The sequence below is a fragment of the Perognathus longimembris genome, chromosome 4 (genome assembly GCF_023159225.1).
Source record: "Perognathus longimembris pacificus isolate PPM17 chromosome 4, ASM2315922v1, whole genome shotgun sequence".
In the NCBI taxonomy this organism is placed as follows: domain Eukaryota; kingdom Metazoa; phylum Chordata; class Mammalia; order Rodentia; family Heteromyidae; genus Perognathus; species Perognathus longimembris.
Genome location: NC_063164.1, coordinates 33,550,062 through 33,569,265, shown reverse-complemented (window position 1 = coordinate 33,569,265; position 19,204 = coordinate 33,550,062). Strand labels below are relative to the sequence as shown.

The window sequence follows — 19,204 nt, the reverse complement described above, 5'->3', positions numbered from 1 at the left end:
CAACTCTATGATTCGACAAATTTAAACTTTAGTAGAACTCCTCTAGACAACATTGTTCCATTGGAATGACTTTTAAATATTTAAAAGAAATATATTTCCTTAAAACTTTTAAGAGACTCATTTTAGAAATGTTTGTTACACTACTAGTTGCCTGGCTCACAAATAGGCATTTGCTTATTGATTAAACATTTCTTTTGCTCTGCTGTAGGAACTGATGATTCTGTTGTTTCTGAAGATCGACTTAATGAAACTGAAATGACAGATTTAGAAGGCCAACAAGAATCTCCTCCTAAAAATTTCCTTTGTATAGAAGAGGAGAAAATCATGGACCATTCTCACAGTGATGGCTTACATGCCATTCATGAGCATGATCTCCATGTTACTGCTCATAACCACCATGATGAGAATAAAACTGTGCTGAGGAAACATAATCACCAGTGGCACCACAAACACTCTCATCATTCTCACGGTCCCTGTCATTCTGGATCAGATCTGAAAGAGACAGGAATAGCTAATATAGCCTGGATGGTAATCATGGGGGATGGCATCCACAACTTCAGTGATGGGCTCGCAATTGGTAAGTGACTGCAACTTGGGTATCATTTGTTCTCTGAAGTTTTTTCTTATTCTATGTCTATAATCTTATGAACTATTTATCAGATGAAAATTCACCTAGAGCTTAACAAATATACTGTTAGATTATTATTGCTATCATTCAGGTTTTACAGTCCTGCCTTTGATAGATATATTTGGAAGTATAAAGGTAAAAATTAATTTGGGAAGTAGAGTAAACAACTGGCTATAGTAAATTTCTTAGATAACTGATTTCTCATTCAAAACATGGTATATTGAAAGTGCAACCTCAACATTAGACTTTCAAGTACATCTACATATCTGAAAGAGAACAGTTCAATTTAACCTTGTTTTATAAATTTTTATATCTTTGAGTAAGTGAAGAAAAATTTACAGTGTTAAAAATATGTTGTATCAAATACCTATTACCAATTTAAGAGAACAATAAATATGACCCATAAATGGCTTTGCTTGGGCTATACTTTATTAATTATTCAGAAGCAGGCTTTGATATCTTTCAGAAAGCAAAGACCATATTTCAGTATCCATAGTGGCTATTAGCACTTAAGAATAAAAGATAGGTGAGCCCCACAGACACAAAGACATTCATGGACAAGAGCTTTGCATCTGTAGTGTAAATGGGAAAAACAAGATTAGTAAGCTTCACTTGTCTTCTCTTCGTCTTCCTCAGGAGCGGCATTTAGTGCTGGACTGACAGGAGGAATCAGTACTTCAATAGCAGTCTTCTGTCACGAGCTGCCACATGAATTAGGTAATGGAGCTTTAAAAGTTTTACCAGATTTTATCAAAGCTAAGACTTCTTTAATTGTGAAATACATTTAAATTTTAGAAATGGTAAAACATTTAAAAAATGACTGATGACAAGCACAAAAGGTGTCATTAATCCTAAGGTGTATCCTAATAATGTAACATCCTAATATAGTGATGAATTATTTCATTTCTAGGTGCCTTCCTAGTACTTAGAAACAATTGTATTACTATAATGAAGAGTTGTAAATTATGACTAGCACACTGAACATTCTTTTTGAAAGAAAGAACATATATATATATATGTATATATACATACACACATATATATACACACAGACACACAGACACATACATGTGTATGGGATTTAAACTTATGATTTCACATTTTCTAGGCAGGTGCTCTAGTATTTGAATCATGCTCTCATCCCTGTTTTGCCTTAGTTATTTTTCAAATAAGATCTTGTTTTCTGCTTATGCTAGCCCAGAACCATTGTCCTTCCCTATAATTCTCACATTTCATGTATAAAATGAGAGGTTTGTATGATTTCTTGTTTTCTATATGCATACTTATGTATATGTATGATCTAATACTACATAATCATAGTACCCCAATATCTTAATATTATTTTCTTAAGTGAATTTAAGCTTCCCTTATATATCAGTAACTTCACAATGTATAAAGCTAGATTCATTAGTCCTTTGAGTGGGTCTCACCTTTGTCCTCTACCTAGCCTTTCTACTTCACTTTAATATATTTTACCAAACGTGGGGTGAGTACTAAATCTATTTTCTTTCTTCTTTATTTTTTTAAATTATAATTTGGGTACCAATATCGAAGCTTGAGCTCAAAACTCGGTCTCTCGGGCTGGGGATATAGCCTAGTGGCAAGAGTGCCTGCCTCGGATACACGAGGCCCTAGGTTCGATTCCCCAGCACCACATATACAGAAAACGGCCAGAAGCGGCGCTGTGGCTCAAGTGGCAGAGTGCTAGCCTTGAGCAAAAGGAAGCCAGGGACAGTGCTCAGGCCCTGAGTCCAAGGCCCAGGACTGGCCAAAAAAAAAAAAAAAAAAACTCGGTCTCTCCTGCTCTTGCTTGGTTTTCTTGCTCACAGCTAGTACTTCACCACTTGAGCCATGCCTCTAATCCAGCATTTTGTTGGTTAATTGGGGATGGAGTCTCATGGGCTTTTCTGCCCAGCTGGCTTTAATCTATGATCTTCCAAAATTTAGCTTGCTGAGTGGCTAGAATTGTAAGCCACCAGTGCCAAGCTTATTTCATTACTTATACTAATTCCTGATTTGTCATGTTTAGAATCTTTCTCTAGCTTCATTACTGTGTTTCACTATTTTATGCCTTGGATTTACTTTCCTACTAAATTTTATTTTGTTTCCATCTTTCTTTTGGTATTTAGTATGTTTCCTCTTTACATGGCCTAATTCTTAAACTGTAGGTTTTTAAATATAAATTATCTGTACCCTTCTTTTCTTTTCTTTTCTTTTCTTTTTTTTTTTTTTTTTTGCCAGTCCTGGGGCTTGGACTCAGGGCCTGAGCACTGTCCCAGGCTTCTTTTTACTCAAGGCTAGCACTCTGCCACTTGAGCCACAGCGCCACTTCTGGCCATTTTCTGTATATGTGGTGCTGGGGAATCGAACCCAGGGCCTCATGTATATGAGGCAGGCACTCTTGCCACTAGGCCATATCACCAGCCCCTGTACCATTCTTTAACTAGCAGATAGCATACCATTGCCCTAATTTTATAGCAAATCAAGATTTTTGTACATGAGAATCTTGATTTACCTCATATTTTAGTCATCCACTTTTGCAAAGTTTTCTTAGTAACAGATTTGGATAATGTCTCTCTCTCTCTTTCTCTCTCTCTCACACACACACAGACATACACACAGACACACACAATTTCTCTCCCTGCCCGTCTATCTGTACTCCCTTGAATAGAGTGTGTTGGGCCATTTTATGCTTAAGTATGGCCTTATCAAATTGCCTTACCTCCAGGGAAGCAGGCACAGATTTGGAAACAAGAAGTTTTGGAGATGAGGGACAGTTGGTTTTTTTTTTTTTTAACCACTTTGTTCATTTTTTTCTCTCTCTCTAGTTCCTCATTGAAGGAGATTCAGGTGAGGCATACTAGCTACATGTAGAACAAATTCCGTCATTGGTTATTAGTTAGGTAAATCCTGGTACTCAATGCAGAGCTCTGGCTAAAAAAGCTAGATTGGAGAACTCTCCTTGGGCTAGGACTGCTGAGTGAGCCATTTAGACTCCTAGTGTGTCTGCCTATTTACCCCCTTAACTTCATTCACCTAACCAGAGGCTGGGGTTTTGCCACTGCTGTGAGAAGGCACATCAACCTAGTCCGATCCTAGTGATAGAATGACATATATTACCTATCTGGATAGGTTACTAAGAATGAAAGAACATGGGGGTGGGAGAACCCTATTTCCCCCCCACCCTGGAAGTGACATTTGCTTCTATCAACATGAACTACTCTGCTGACCACATATAAGGAAATAAAACATTATTTCAGGGCGCAGGTTTTGTTTAGCATAGCAATGGAGTAGTTTTTGTAAAAGAAGACCAGATGAATATTTAGTTCTGATTAGATCATCTGTTCTTACTTACCTAGGAAGAAACAGGATGTGCACAGGTATCAGTCTTCTTTCTCAGAAGTCTCAGGAAAGAGTAAAATCAGTGCCTGATAGGCTGAGGTGGATATTGTGTTGTTTACTTAATGATTGGGAAGATTTTGGCAAAAGTATAATTTATCACATTTCAGGATAATTTATTTGGTCTAAAATCTCTTTTGTCCTATGTAGGTTTTTTTTAATTTTTTTTTTTTTTTTTTTTTTTTTTTTTTTTTGCCAGTCCTGGGGCTTGAACTCAGGGCCTGAGTACTGTCCCTGGCTTCTTTTTGCTCAAGGCTAGCACTCTGCCACTTGAGCCACAGTGCCACTTCTGGCTGTTTTCTGTATATGTGGTGCTGGGGAATTGAACCCAGGGCCTCATGTATACAAGGCAAGCACTCTTGCCACTAGGCCATATCCCCAGCCCCCTTTAATAATAATTTTTAAAAACCCATTCCAGGATTTCCATAGTTTTAAATTGGAACATGAGACCCTAAGAGGAAAAAAATGTTATTTAAATCACATTGCTGTATATTAGAGCCCTACTCTCAATCAGTCATTGATTCCAAGTTTTGGCATTCTTCTTCTGAACAAATTGCTGTTTCCCAATGGTATACTAGGTCTATTTTTGTTTGTGTTTAGATATGAACAGATATATGAACAAATATATCCTTAGAACCTTAGAATCATACAACTCGCAAGGAAATTTTTCATGAAGAAATTGAAACCAGGCTGGGAATATGGCCTAGTGGCAAGAGTGCTTGCCTCCTACACATGAAGCTTTCAGTTCAATTCCCCAGCACCACATATATGGAAAATGGCCAGAAGGGGCGCTGTGGCTCAGGTGGCAGAGTGCTAGCCTTGAGCCGGAAGAAGCCAGGGATAGTGCTCAGGCCCTGAGTCCAAGGCCCAGGACTGGCAAAAAAAAAAAAAAGAAAAGAAAAGAAATTGAAACCATCCAAGGAAATAGCGAATCCATATCCTCATTTCATCTTTGCCCTGGGTTATATAAGTAATGATTAAAACTGCCTGAATTACTGACTCATTATTGTATTACTCACTTTCTCATCCCTGAAATAAGGGACCGTTACAAGCTTTTGCAAGAAAGCCTGAAGAAGGACATCTAAAGGGGAAAGGAACTAGGGTAATCTAGAAGGACAGATAATTCTAACTCTTTTTGATGCTGAGCAATGTATTTCAGCTTCAAGGCGATAACATTTTGGGAAATAAATACAGCCATGTTTTTAAGACTCAGCTACAGTCAATTATAGTGTTATAACATTTTCTCCCCTGCTTTTTTTTTTTGTCAGTCTATTCAGTCAAATTGAAATTAAAAATGAGTTTTGCATGATGTGCTACACTGTCCAGGGAAGATTGAACATTCATTCATTTTATAGGTTTATATGGAATTTCAGTGTATGTGTAAGTATTATGTAAGATTAGAATAAAGAACCATAAATAAATTCTTGGTTTTAAAAAATATTCTTAGTTGCTGTTAGCAGATATTATATAACTATAGCATTGGATCACAATGCCTTTGCCAGGCATACTTTGTTGTTTTAACAATGTCCTTTGTCAAAAGGAAGGAATATTGATTTGTCAAAAGGTGGATAGACTTGAAAATTTAGCTTAAATCCCAGATGTGAGGAATCTTTTGACATACTTTCAAAATGTTTGTATAGGTTTTTACTAAGAGACATAGAGAAAATACACAGCAACCTTTGAGAATTTGTAGCCTAAAATAAGGAAAAAAAAGAAGATAGATTTCAAGTGAAAGAATTCACTTGTTACAGAGATTACAGAAAAACATTTGAGGTATAGCACTAACAGCACAAAATTCTTAGCTTAAATCTGACATAGTACATATAAAGCCTGTATGCTGAAAACCACAAGTCACTAACAGAAGAAATCCAAGAAGGCTTAAATGAAGAGATGCACCAGGCTCGTGAATTAAATGACTCAGTTTTGTTGACATGAATTCTTGTAGATTGAAAAAAATCAACAGACTCTTTGCAAAAATAAGTGAGTTAAAAAATGCATATAGAAAGGAAATAGACCTTGAATAGCTAGAAATTTTTGAAAAGAACAAAGAAGAACTTATTACAAAGCCACAAAAATAAAAATAATTGGTTTTGGTAAAATAATCAACATAAATATCAGTGAAATGGAGCTTCATACACACACACACACACATACACACATACACATAGACAACTTATTTTCAACTGAAATGTAAAGCAAATTCCATGTAGAAAAAGGATAGTCTTTAACAACTGATGCTGTAGCAAGGATGTTCCTTCCTTTTAATAAACGGTAACATCCACTGCCACAAAACCAAAAATCTTTGGCCCATACCTTATAATATACACAAATACAAACTGGAAATAAATCATTGATCTGAATGGACAGCCTAAAATATAGCACTTCCAAAAGAAAACAAAATACTTTTAGTGTCCTTGGACAACAAACTGATTTTAGACACAGCATAATCCATTAAGAATAAAGGGCTTTAGAACAAAAGAGGCTTAGATTTCTCAATTTAGTGACATCCACCCTTATCCCTCAAGGAAAAAAAAAAAGCACAAAAAGATTTGGAAAGACATTTCACTGGAAGAAGTTTTACATAGGAGAAATCAAATGTGATATTTCAGATGCTGGATTTGCTATTACAGTCAAGGATGGCAGGGGTGTAGAGCAACTAAGAGCTTTTACACTTTGCTGGTGAAATTTCAAGTAGCTGAACTTTACTTCTTAGAACTATGTGAATTTCTGGGGACTATGTTTACTGTAATGTCCAGAATTCCCCTTTAGTATATATCTACCAAAGAGAAATGAAAACTTAGGTTTGCATAAAAACCTGCTTTTGGTTTATATAGTGATTTTATGCATAATGGCCCCCAACTGCAAACAATGACCCCAAACTTGTGAATGAATGTAAACATACTATGGTGTTATCTCTAGGATGAATATTGTTTCACAATAAAACATGATTTTCTAATATATGTAAAATCCAGTCAGAATATGAAGAAGTATTGTATAATTGGATGATAATTTATATCATCCAAAAAAGGTAAAACTGAGGCACAAAGCAAATTATAGGTACTCTTAAAGGTTGAGGAGAATTTTGTGAGGTAGGTAATGAAACAGTTTTAGAGTTAAATAGTGGTTATCTCCATGGCATATATGCTTGTCAGAATCCATACAACTCTACATCAATGAAGTAATTTATATCAATTTTAAAATATTAAACAAAAGTAATTTATGCTGGGTCTTGATGAGTTAAATCATGCTATGTGGTTGCTACTCGGGAATGAAGAAAATTATCCTGCTATCCAGTAATAACAGGGAAGGTAGCAATGACAATGAAACAGACTATTTTGTTCCTATTTCATTCATTGAGTAATCAGTTGTTCATTGAGTATTAAATCATCCTCTTTTTCAAGCCATACTATGAAATCATATGCATTTCATAACCCAAACGACAGTTCTGTAGTCTCATTTCTTTTATCTATCTCCCTGCCCCCCCATAAAATTGATCATATAGCACCATTGACTCAAAATGATTAATTGAAAAATGGAGGAGAAATTTGTGGAGGAGGAAATGAGGAGCTCTTAAGGAAGCTGAGGGAAAAAGAAGAAGAAATTAAATGGAGCCCCAAAGGAGAGAAGAGATAAGGATGATATTAAAATCTAACTCTTAGCAGGATGATTAAGCTACAGTATTTTTGATCCTAGTAAATAGTAAAGAATGAAAATTTAGAAGCTGTGGAAGATAAATCCTTGGTGATTTGCCTTTTCAAACTAATGTTTTTTTTTCGTTTCATCTTTGTAGTTGGTAGCAGTTTAATGGAATCTGTTAAAAAAAAAAAAAAGAAAAGAAAAAGATGTTGTACTAGTTTCTTTGTTAACTTCTCCTTACCTAATACTGACTTGGCCCTGGTAGTCATGAGAAAATAGAGAAAAATAGCTCCTGCATTTTTAGATATGAAGATGTAAGATCCTTCCCCAAGGGTGAAAGGAAAACCCTCACCAATTCCAGAGCACTTAGTATATAAAGTACCTTGAATATATTGCATGTTCAGTAGTTGACTTGATAACCAAAAGTGTTATAAATAAGTAGTTGCTTGCTTTTGATCCTTCAGCTTCAAAAATACTACCTGGCAACATTTTGCCCTCTGCTAGCATTTCTTGGAGCAGTAATCCTTTTTTGATTGTTCTTTTGTACATTGAGACATTTGTAGCTTTTTGCTTAGATGTCTAAAAAGAAAATCAGGATTTTCTTGTTTGTGCTCTGCCTTGGTTTGTTCTTGTATCCATGTTTCTTCACAGGTAAAAACCTGACAGTAAGACCTACTAAGAACCTGGTGTTTGCTCTTTGAGGTATTGGATGCTCTGACAGGCATTAGTTAGGACAATAATTTACACTGTGATAGGATCATAGATTTTAGGATTTTCAGAAATAAGGCATATTTCTGACACTGCATAAAGCATCCTTAAGAGATTGTCTTTTCTTGCTGAAGTCATATCCCTTGAAAAATCAAAATAATCTGAGAACAGACAGCTCTTGTTACTTGAAAAAAGAGTGCCACTGTTCTTTTTTTACTTGTGATTCTCTTGATTTTTTTTCAAAAAGAAATCTTATGTTTTGAGTTACACAGTAAGATTTTTTTTAATGTATACAGTTCTTTGGATTTTAACAAATATTACATTTGTATAAGCACAGTCAGGATACAGAATAGTCTGTCACCCCATCAAACTGACTCATGTTACTAAAGATGTATCTTTCAAGGACTTTTCTCCTTTCAGACTTGTGTTTTGAAATCATACCATTTTAAAACTCTCCTATTATGTCTTAATTGCAGGTGATTTTGCAGTTCTTCTGAAAGCAGGCATGACTGTAAAGCAGGCAATTGTGTACAACCTCCTCTCTGCCATGATGGCCTACATAGGCATGCTCATAGGCACAGCTGTTGGCCAGTATGCCAATAATATCACACTGTGGATCTTTGCAATCACAGCAGGCATGTTCCTCTATGTAGCCTTAGTGGATATGGTAAGAAATTTTATGTTTGTATGTTATACTGAACTTTCCATTACAGCTGCTGTAGGTTGTGAAAGTCTTCAGTGATGATTTGAAGTCTTTTTTTGTTTTTTATGTGCCATAGGAAATGTAGTTCATAATTAGGATTGAGTGAACCGAGTCAAGAACCAGGAAGGTAGAGATACGAATGACTGAGTGTTTTAACAGAAGGGTTCATACTTTTAATGAAGAATAAAAGTAGCCATTAGTCACAAGTGTTCTGATGTGTGTTAGTATAGTTAGATATAGCATGTTTATGGAGCTCCAAAGAGACTGGCTAAAAGGGAGAGTTACTAGCGTTTTCCTATAATAGGAAATCTGAGCTAAGTCTTTAAGAATATATAAGAGTTTATTAAAAGCAAGAGTAAAGGGTTTATAAGGAAGCCAAATGATAAATAACAACAGTCCTTTGACCGTAAGTTATTTCAAGAGCAATGAAACATGCATCTACATGAATCCATTAGGATTCCAAAGTTAATGTATTTTCTAGGTTAAGCAGGAAAAAAACCAGAATGCACTATTTTGCATCCATATTATCAGACAGGTACTGGCCCGATGATGACAGTCACACAAAATGCCATGCTAAAAAGATTTATCTTGTAAACATTAAGGAAAAGGAACAAGTTGCCAACTGGGTGAACATAACAAACTTTAAATTGCCTCTAAAGATGAATTTCTTTTTTCTAGCTTCCAGAAATGTTGCATGGTGATGGCGACAATGAAGAACATGGCTTTTGTCCAGTGGGGCAGTTCATTCTTCAGAACTTGGGATTGCTGTTTGGATTTGCCATCATGCTGGTGATCGCCCTCTATGAAGACAAGATTGTGTTTGACATCCAGTTTTGACCATTCCCAGTAATCGCTATTGGTTACGACCATGTTAACCCTGAAGCAGCTTTGCATCTGTTCTTGTACTGTATGCACAATGCTCAAAGAAAAGTCAGTGGCTTGCACTAGTTACAAGTTCCATAGATTTGAGCCTAAAAGCGAAAGACTGGTGCTCAGTACTGTTTTCCATGCATGAAGGGGTTTTAAAAACATAAAGTTTGTGATAAAGATAGGAGAAAAGGACTCCAGGAACCAATGCTGATACAAGTTTGATTAAGACTTTTTAAAAAATAATCATATAAAACACTAGTCTCTTTATTAGTAGACACTTCTGTGACTATGCAGAAATAGAAATCAAACCAAAAAAATCACTTAAATTTTAAAAATATTTTAAATGGACTTTGAGCAGACTTTGTGCTAAGTATGAACTATAGTGCCCTTTCATTCAGTACATATATATATACACATAGATATATGTGTATATGTATATATACACACACACATATATATATCGGGTAATAGGGATCAACTTGACACAACATTGAAACCGCATAAAGTAGACTGTAGAAACTAGAGGAAAGCCCAGGCTGCATTAGAATATGAATTTAGCATCGGGAAAACCCTTATTCTTGAATCTAGAGTTACTATTTTTGTATATATTTGCATAGTGTTTAAACTTGCAGCCTAAACTACTGAAAATTGTGATTGTATGTTTGTGTGAGCTTCAGTTTAATGAAAGATTCATAACAGTTCTTTGTATTATTACAATACTTGGTATTTGGGGATGGTATTTTTTTTCCTAAACTTTAATTTTGTTTTTGTTTTTGCTTTTGGGTTTTTTTTTTTTTTTGGTGGAGGAAGGTGGGGGTCAAGAGCATGTGGTCAGATGCTTTTTCCTTAAAGTTTTAACCCTCTAGAAAATGTCAAAGAAATAAACCTGAACATAATGCTTAATTTTCCAATTTTAAGGACTAACGAAATGGAAATCTGAACATTCACATCATTCCCTAGTTTGGCATTGCAACCAAAAGCACATGCTATGACTGGCAGCAAAGTTGTAAGGCAGGAAATCCAAGTTTTCATATTTAATCTGCATATGAAGTGTCAAACAGTTACCAGGATAAAAACTTAGTTGATACCTTGACTGTTATGGTACCAAGCAAATGATGAAGCTGAAATCACCCTCATTTTGTGCCAAGATTGTTTGTGCCTAATAGGGATTGGCTTCCTGTGTAGGTGCCCTCTTCTACATAATATAAATGATTTGTGAGAAGTGCAAGCCATGTTTATCCTCAAGTTTTACTCGGTAATTTATAGTACTAGTCACATGCATGTAGCTTTCTGTTTACATCTTGTGCCACATGGTCGTCATTTAGGCCAGGTAAACTGTATTTGAACTATGTGCAGCTAGCTTTTTCAACCCGCTTGACAACCTGTGTAGTTCTTTTTAAAAACTTACAATTCAAAACTCTCTAAGAGCCAAACTCTTTCCATTCCATATTACATGTTTTCATTTACTCCTTCTCACACAATTCCTTTTCTCTTTGTATGGACTTTTTAAAACAGAACTTTAAGAGCAGCACATGTATCCCGGTATTAGTAAGGTTATGGTCAGTGTTTTTTTCTTAATGCTGTTAGCAAGGTTGCTTAGGTTTTGTTACATCTGAATTTTTGCTTGAATTTGAAAAATTATTTTTGGCTTTCTCTGTGGCCTCCTTGTAGTAAGTAGGAGTTCTGTACACAGATTGTTTTCGGCACTGGGCGCTGAATTAGGACAGTCCTCATCTCATTGCTTGGCCCTTCAAGCAACCTAGCTGAAAGGTGCTGATATTTTATTTAATACTGCCAACTTTAAGTGATACAGTATCTTGCTTTCTGAACCAAGATACATTTGTAGTTCATTTTGGGGGGTTTTAAAGCAAGGAGGATTGTGCATCCCAACATTAAATCTACTTCATTTAAGAGCAACAGCTGGAATAAACTCCCATTCTTAAAATAAATGCCTCATTTCAAGCAGATCGGTTATGCTAAAGTATATGTTTTATATTCTCTAAAAAATGGTATTTCCTTTATTTGCTAGATTTTCTTAACCTTTTAGGAGGGCGGTGGCGGTAACAGTTGCTGCTAGTATTTTGATAGGGTTCCACCAGTATTTAGTTTTCACATCATCCTAATGTACAGTTTCAAGTCTTACTAGACAATCTTAATTCCACTACATTTCTGTTTGGCTCCAACATTCCGTTTAGCTTGACCAGTCCGATTTTAACCTGTGTTTGTTGGAGGTCATTATTGTTACTTGTACAATGCTGTCACTGTGTGACATCCAAATGAATTTTGGTGTATATCACATTGCAGTCAATCAGCTGTGATTATGCTTAGAAATACTATAGTAACTAGATGCAGTGTGAATTCTTTCCATTAACAGTGAGTCAGTGGCTTAAATGTGATTATGGTCCTGCAAGGTGATACTTGCTAAAATATCTAAACTCTTTTTTTGTTGTAACTGAATCATTTTTTAAAAAAAATTTATAAAGCTGGAAATGATAAAATGCTGTTTTTTTTCATTGTCAACAGTGGTGTGTCATTTTGTGTGTGTTCCTAATGCTTATGGAACTCTCCCAAAATAAAGTTATTCAAAAAGAGCAAATATACCAATGCGTTTTTTTCTTTAGTATGTATTTCAGAACATTTCTTTACATTGAACTATGACTCATTTTAAATATAGGGTAACTTTGCACATGAGTTCATAATTAGAATAGAGATATAATCCATTTTATTTCAACCAAAAACTTGCTTAAACAGGAAAATGTACTTGAGCCATCTAACAGGAAGTGGGAACAAGTGAATTACAGTTGGGGTTATGAGTTCAGTTGACATAATAGTGCTACGCCCCTTCCAATCCAATGCTCCTTTGGTTGGTCAGAGGGAAGAATCATAGCAATCACAAAATTCGTGGAATGGCCTGTCGTGGATAGCGTTCCTCTCCGCTCACTCGTCTTATATAACGGAGCAATGTAACTTGGGCGTTTTGTTATATCCGTCCTCTTACAGGGCTTTAGCCACATCTGCAAGAGAGTACAACACCTCTGTCAAGGCTATTAAACCTACATGTATTCTCAGAGTAAAATACTTTTAAGAATTCTCATAGCTAATTTTAGAACCTGTTAAAAACTAAATGAAAAAATAAAGTGTTTATTTACCCTTTCAAAAGGTATGTTACCCAACTATTTGTAAATTCTCTCCCATTTTTTCCTCTGGGAGTGAATTGTGGAATTAATAATAGCAAAAATCAAATACATCTTCAAAGGGAAGGTTGCTACTCAGAATCCTAAGACATCCTAAGACATGTTTCTTAATTACTCATTTTAATCTAGTCACAAAGAAAAATCGAGATTTTCAACCAATTGTTCAACCAGTCCACCTCTCCATTATGAGAGATTATCCTATGATGCATAGTATGTATATTATGCTATGCTTACAACAAGTTAATGATTAACCTTGATGTGTTACTGAGAATGATTAACTGCAGCAGTCACTTTATAGAGACTTCTGTTGAAGTTTGATGCTTTCTGACCCCACTTTGTATTCATGATAAACAAAAATGTAATAGGAAAAACCTTTAATCAGTATTTTAACTTCATAAATCTTGAGACTTCAGAGCATCAACAGAGGGTGCTGAAAATATATTTTACTTAGGACCAATGACTATGATCTGATTTCTTAATTTCTATAATAGAAATCTTTTGAATTAGGTTTGTCTTTTTAGGTATTCATGCCTAACAATAAAAAATGTAATTCAGTAATATAAAACAATTGCAAAATGGTGGAACAGAAGCATCTAGCATCCCCATGGCTCCTTTACAGAGAACTAAAGCAGCAGGCACAGTGGTGCAGAGTGAGTGGAGTGACCATCACAACATTAGCAGGAGAAAAGGTACCTTGTAAGGTGTAGAGATCTGAGACAGCAACATAGCAAGACAAAACAGCCCAATATCAGTTCCCACTCCATGGTGAGGAGAGGACCACAGTGCTATAGGGTGAAGGTAAAAGAATGTTAGGTTTCCTTTTCTACTAAGTGCTGGTGCTGGAATTCTATATGTTGAAGAGTACTGCGGTGCTTCCATGCATGTTAGGGGCCTGAAATCCATGGGAGGGTCTGCCTTTGGGAAGAAACTTTATCTCCCAGCACCCCCAGGAGTCTGTACCCAGGGTGCAAAAGACATCTTGAGAAGGATGTTGGTGTGTGTGTGTGTGTAATTTTTACATTTTAATTAGGTTTTAATTTAAATTTTATTGTAAAGGTGATGTGCAAGAGGGGGTTACAGTTACTTAAGTCAGGTGATGAGTACATTTCTTTTTGAACAGTCCTACCCCCTCCTCATTTTTCCCACTTTAGTCCTTCCTAGCCCCCCACCCAATTGTAAAATTCATTTCCAACAGTGTCTAGTTTGCATCACTTGAATTGGTTGAATTTGTTCAACCTTTGTCCCACCATTTCTGTATTTCCCCTTTCCTTCCCCAAATCAGATAAACTTACATACAAGACAAAGGGTACAGAAATCAAAAACAGCTACAAAAGGGAATAAACCAAAGGGAGAAAAAAATTACAAACAGTACAATAAAAAACCTTGTTTCCATTTCTTGGAGCTCATTGTGATAAGCATGGTCATATCCACAGAGCTATTAATCTATTGTGATCCTCTCCTTTCCTAATAATATCCTCCTTTGCTCTCACTGTGTAAATGCTTACAGTACTGTTTAATTAATCATCTCCAGGTGTAATTATTTGTCTTTTACAAGCCATTGGATTAACTTGTAGATTTACGGACATAGTCTAGTTATTACAAATGAGGGAAAACATGCAGCCTATGTTTCTTTGGGTCTAGCTTAGTTTGCTTAATATAATTTTTTCCCCAGTCTTTCCATTCCCGTAAGAATGGGGTGATGCCATTTTTTTCTGATGGAAGCATAGAATTCTATTGTGTATATATACCACATTTTCTTGATCCATTCATCCCCTCAGTGGATGCCCCTCAAAGGATCCTGTTTTCTGACCTTGGACTGCACTGCCTTGCCAGCCCAGACAAAGCTGCTGAGACAGTGGGCAACAGAAGCGGAAGGTGCTGTTCTCAGTGTTGCATACCAGATACCCAGGTGGGCCTTGAAACCACAAAAATAGTCACCAGCACTCAGTCAATCGAGCTAGGAGTCTATTTAGCTGTGCACAGCATCTGCTTGCCATCATTGGGATGGTAACAAACAGTGCTGGGGCCCATTGGGGCTGGACTTTTAAAGACAGTCATCACATTTACCACACACAGGTGGTCTGGCAGGTTAGGCAAAGTAAGAAAGCAGAGTTACTGTTAGTGATAACAATTCCAGTAAACCCCAGCAATCAAAGTGATCAAAGTGATACAATTCCAGTAAAAAAAGGCAATCAAACCAATAAAAATCCTGGTTCTAGGTGTGACTAAGCTTTAAGCTTTCTCTTCCCAGAATTTTCCATAACCTGAGTGGTCTTCCTCATTCCTTTCTTTTGCCTAGGCCCAGCTGTTTTGGACTCCTGTTATTCCGCCTAGGTTTTCCCCTCCCCAGGCTCACTACTTTGTCAAAGCCTGATGTTTCTAAGGACTCAAAGAAGGGGTTCCTCTATACCTTTCATTTGGTTTTCACACTCAGAACTGGGGTTCAGAGAGTCTGCCTTATGAGAGAGGAGCGACAAGTCTTCCATGGCTTTGCATGGTGTGAGGACTGGAAAGTTGCTCCCTCCCAGCCCCCTGATGCTGGCAAGGTGGAGAAAGGAGTCCTGACATTTCACTGCTCTCCCATCCACAAAGGTGTGCCAGAGTAGACTCAGCAATGTCAACACAGCTTTGATTGTAGCTCTGCCTTCCTCTGCACACAGCCTAAGCAGATCCAAAGAAACTGCCCAGTGCTGCCTTATTGCATTCCTCAGTTGAGAAGAATTTCAGCCATGGCCATACTCTCTTGGTCCCTGGAGAGTGCTAGAACTAAACTCAGAGACAAAATCCTCTTGCTTTGTTGCCCATCCCCAGGCATGCACAGCTTGGCAAGAGTTCAGAGGTCCAAATCCTGGGTAGGGTATCCAAATGGAGGATTCCTGCCTTTAACTTCCCCTGAAGCATGTGACCTGCACCAATGCTTCAGAAGATCAGAAACTCATTCATAGGGCAGCCAATGTCAACAGTGCCTGAGGAAACCCTCATTTCCCAGTAGAAAAGTGATGGGACAGTGTGCACGCTACACACTCAACTATCTACACCACACCTGCCTGACTCCATTTCAGTATGTGGCCTGACTCCATTTCAGTATGTGTCTAAACTCATCACAGCCAAGAAAAGCTCCAGAAAAATTACGCTATGTATTCAGCTATTAAGAAAAAACTCAGTTACAAATAACAAGCAGATAATTCAAAACACCTTTTTAGGAGAAATTCGAAGAAAGCCGTCCATAGAAGTGGGAGATAATCTATTTAACCAACTGCATAAATCTCAATATAAAAGCACAAAATATGAAAATGGTAATATGACTTGTCCTAAAGTTCATGATTCTAATAACATATTCCCAACACCCTGAAGTGGATGAAATAAATGCCTGATAAAAAATTTAACAGAGCAAAGGATCTATGTATGGTGGACCACACTCACAACCCCAGCTATTTGGGAGGTAGCAATCAAGAGGTTTATGCTTTGAGCTCACACCAGGCAAAAAATTAGTGAGACTCCTTTTCCCACATCTCAACAAAATGAGCCAGACTTGATAATGCCCAGTTTGGTGGGGGATGGGGTCGGGGGTAGGTAGATTATGATCTGAGACCAGCCCCAAGCAAAAATGTGAGACCCTACCTGAAAAATACTAAAGCAATATGGATTAGAGACATGGCTTAATTGGAAGAGTACCTACCTAGCAATCATAAGGTCCTGAGTTCAAATCCCAGTACTGTAAAATGTTAATTCAAAAGAATCATATTTTTAAAAAATTCAATGAGATCCAAGAAATACAGATAATTAAATGAAATTAGGAAGACGAGTAGGATATGAATAAAAGTTTAGCAAAAAGAGAGCTTGAAAAAGAAACAATTAGAAGTATGGGTTCAGATAATAAATTGGTTCAGATAAATTCAACTGACTCAACAACAAACTAGATCAGGTGAAGAAAGACTACTGGTCTTTTGCAACATTACAATCACTCAAAAATAAAAGTAAGCTGGGTGCTGTTGGCTCACAACTACAATATTAGCTAATAAGGAGACTGAGCTCTAAGGATCATAGTTTGAAGCCAGCCTGGGCACAAAAGTCCAGGTGACTCTTCTCTCCAATTAACTGCCAAAAATGGAAGTGGAACTATGGAAGTGGTAGAGAACTAGTTTTGAGCAAAAAAAAAGCTCAGGGACAGCACCTAGGCCCTGAGTTCAAGCCCTACCACCAGCACACACACACCAAAAAAAAAAAAAAAAAAGAAAAAAACCTAATAAAAAGAGGCCATATAAGATCCTCTCTCAAGACTAAAGATTAAAAGATTAAAAGGCTAAGATTAAAAGATCAACACTTGCATCATCAGCATATACAAAAGGGCAGAAATAAAGGCTAAGGGTATAGAAAACCTATTCAATGAAATAATAGCAGAAAATAACATAAGCATTCAGGTACAGGAGGCTTAGAAACTCCCAAACTGGCAACACCAGAAAAGATCTTCAAAGTGAGATATAATTGTCAAACTGTGAAAATACAGGAAGTGGTCAGGTGCTGTGTGCTCATGTCTGTAATGTTAGTAACTTGGGAACTAACGTCTGGAGATTCTTGGTTTAAGGCTAGCCCAAGCAAACAGTTGTGAGACTCCTGCCCAACTAGGGGGTGTGGTGGCTTCTGCTTGTAATTCTAGTTACATTGGAGACTGAGTTTGGGAGGATTGCAGTTCCAGGCTGCCCCAAGCAGAAACGACTGCATGATTCCATTGATGTGGAAGCTGGGTACTGTGGCACACACCTGTCAACCTATAGGAGGAAGTGAAAAATAGAAAGCTTGTGTGGTCCTTATGTATGCCCAAGAAGGAAGCAAGTGAGACTCTACCTCAAACATAACCTGTGGAAGAAAGGGCTGAAAGCATGGCTCGATAGTAGCACATCTGCTTTAAAATCTTGAAGAGATTTAAGAGCAACCCAATTAGATTAACAGCAGATTTCTCTGCAGGAAACTTACAGGCCAGAATAGTGTGGAATGATATATTTTAAGTCATGAAAAAAAATCCCAAACCATAAAACTCCTAAGCAAGATTATAATACCCAGCAAGATTATCCTTCAGGATAGCAGGAGAAATAAAGACCTTCCAAGAAAAACTAAGGGAACTCATGATCATAAGGAGATATGAACTTAAAATTTAGCAAATGTTTTGCAAAAGATAGCTAAGGGAATGTGATACTCAAAAGTGGAAGAAAGCCCCTGGGATGGCCGGGACATATCCTTTCAGGCAAGCTCTCTACCACTAAGCCATATTCTCGGCCCTGTAGCCAATATCTTAATTGAAAGAAAAACAGAGCACCAAATAAGGGGTTTCCTCCAGGAAAATTACTGAAATGTCTTTATTTTTCTAGATATTCCCAAAAAACATTGCTTTCTGAACAGTCCCATATTTTAATTATACTGAAGATTGTTAAAATTTTATAATGACCTCATTGTTGGTAATTGTGATGTAAGTTTATCTATGCAATAGCAATGAAATATAACCTTACTATTTTAATGTGGGAAAAAAAAGTGGAAGAAAGATGACTACGATCATAATAGCAGGGAAAAGTATAAATCACTAAAAGAACATGCACACAAATGAGAAAGACAAAAACAAAACAATACAGTAGGCCATCAAACCACAAAGATGGAAAAGAGATAAAGAACTACATTATATTTAAAACTAGGGGAAAATCAGTAAATAACAAGTACAAATTGGAATGCAGATGGTCTTAATTCTCAAAAAAAAAAAAGTTGCTTACCAGCAACTCAGCTCACCATTAAGAATGTACACAAACTAAAAGTGAAAAGATGGGAAATGATATTCTAAGCAAATGGATTTTAAAGACAAGCTCAACTGGCTATACATATATCTGACAAAACAGACTTTTAAAAACAGAACAAGTAGCTATTATCAACAGAGCCACCATATCCTTGACAGACAGGTGCTTCTTTTGTGCACAGACTTCATTTCCTTTTTTTTTTTTTTTTTCTTTTTGCCTGTCCTGAGGCTTAGACTCAGGGTCTGGGCACCGCCCCTGGCTTCTTTTGCTCAAGGCTAGAATTCTG

At 36.7% G+C, this 19,204-nt stretch overlaps 2 protein-coding genes across 4 annotated transcripts in view; one reads left to right on the top strand and one right to left on the bottom strand.

Annotated features, from left to right (window-relative positions):
* Nucleotides 1-12,533, top strand: part of Slc39a10 (solute carrier family 39 member 10) — a 79,773-nt gene extending 67,240 nt beyond the window's left edge. For all 3 annotated transcript variants that reach the window (XM_048345057.1, XM_048345055.1, XM_048345056.1), the window contains exons 7-10: nt 209-577; nt 1,265-1,345; nt 8,848-9,038; nt 9,753-12,533. In XM_048345057.1, the coding sequence (XP_048201014.1) occupies nt 209-577; nt 1,265-1,345; nt 8,848-9,038; nt 9,753-9,911 (800 nt within the window). In that variant the 3' untranslated portion in view covers nt 9,912-12,533. The remainder of the gene's footprint in view (nt 1-208; nt 578-1,264; nt 1,346-8,847; nt 9,039-9,752) is intronic.
* A 218-nt stretch (nt 12,534-12,751) lies between these two features.
* Nucleotides 12,752-19,204, bottom strand: part of Dnah7 (dynein axonemal heavy chain 7) — a 206,357-nt gene continuing 199,904 nt past the window's right edge. The window contains exon 65 of the mRNA XM_048344207.1: nt 12,752-12,958. Coding sequence (XP_048200164.1) covers nt 12,752-12,958 — 207 coding nt within the window. The remainder of the gene's footprint in view (nt 12,959-19,204) is intronic.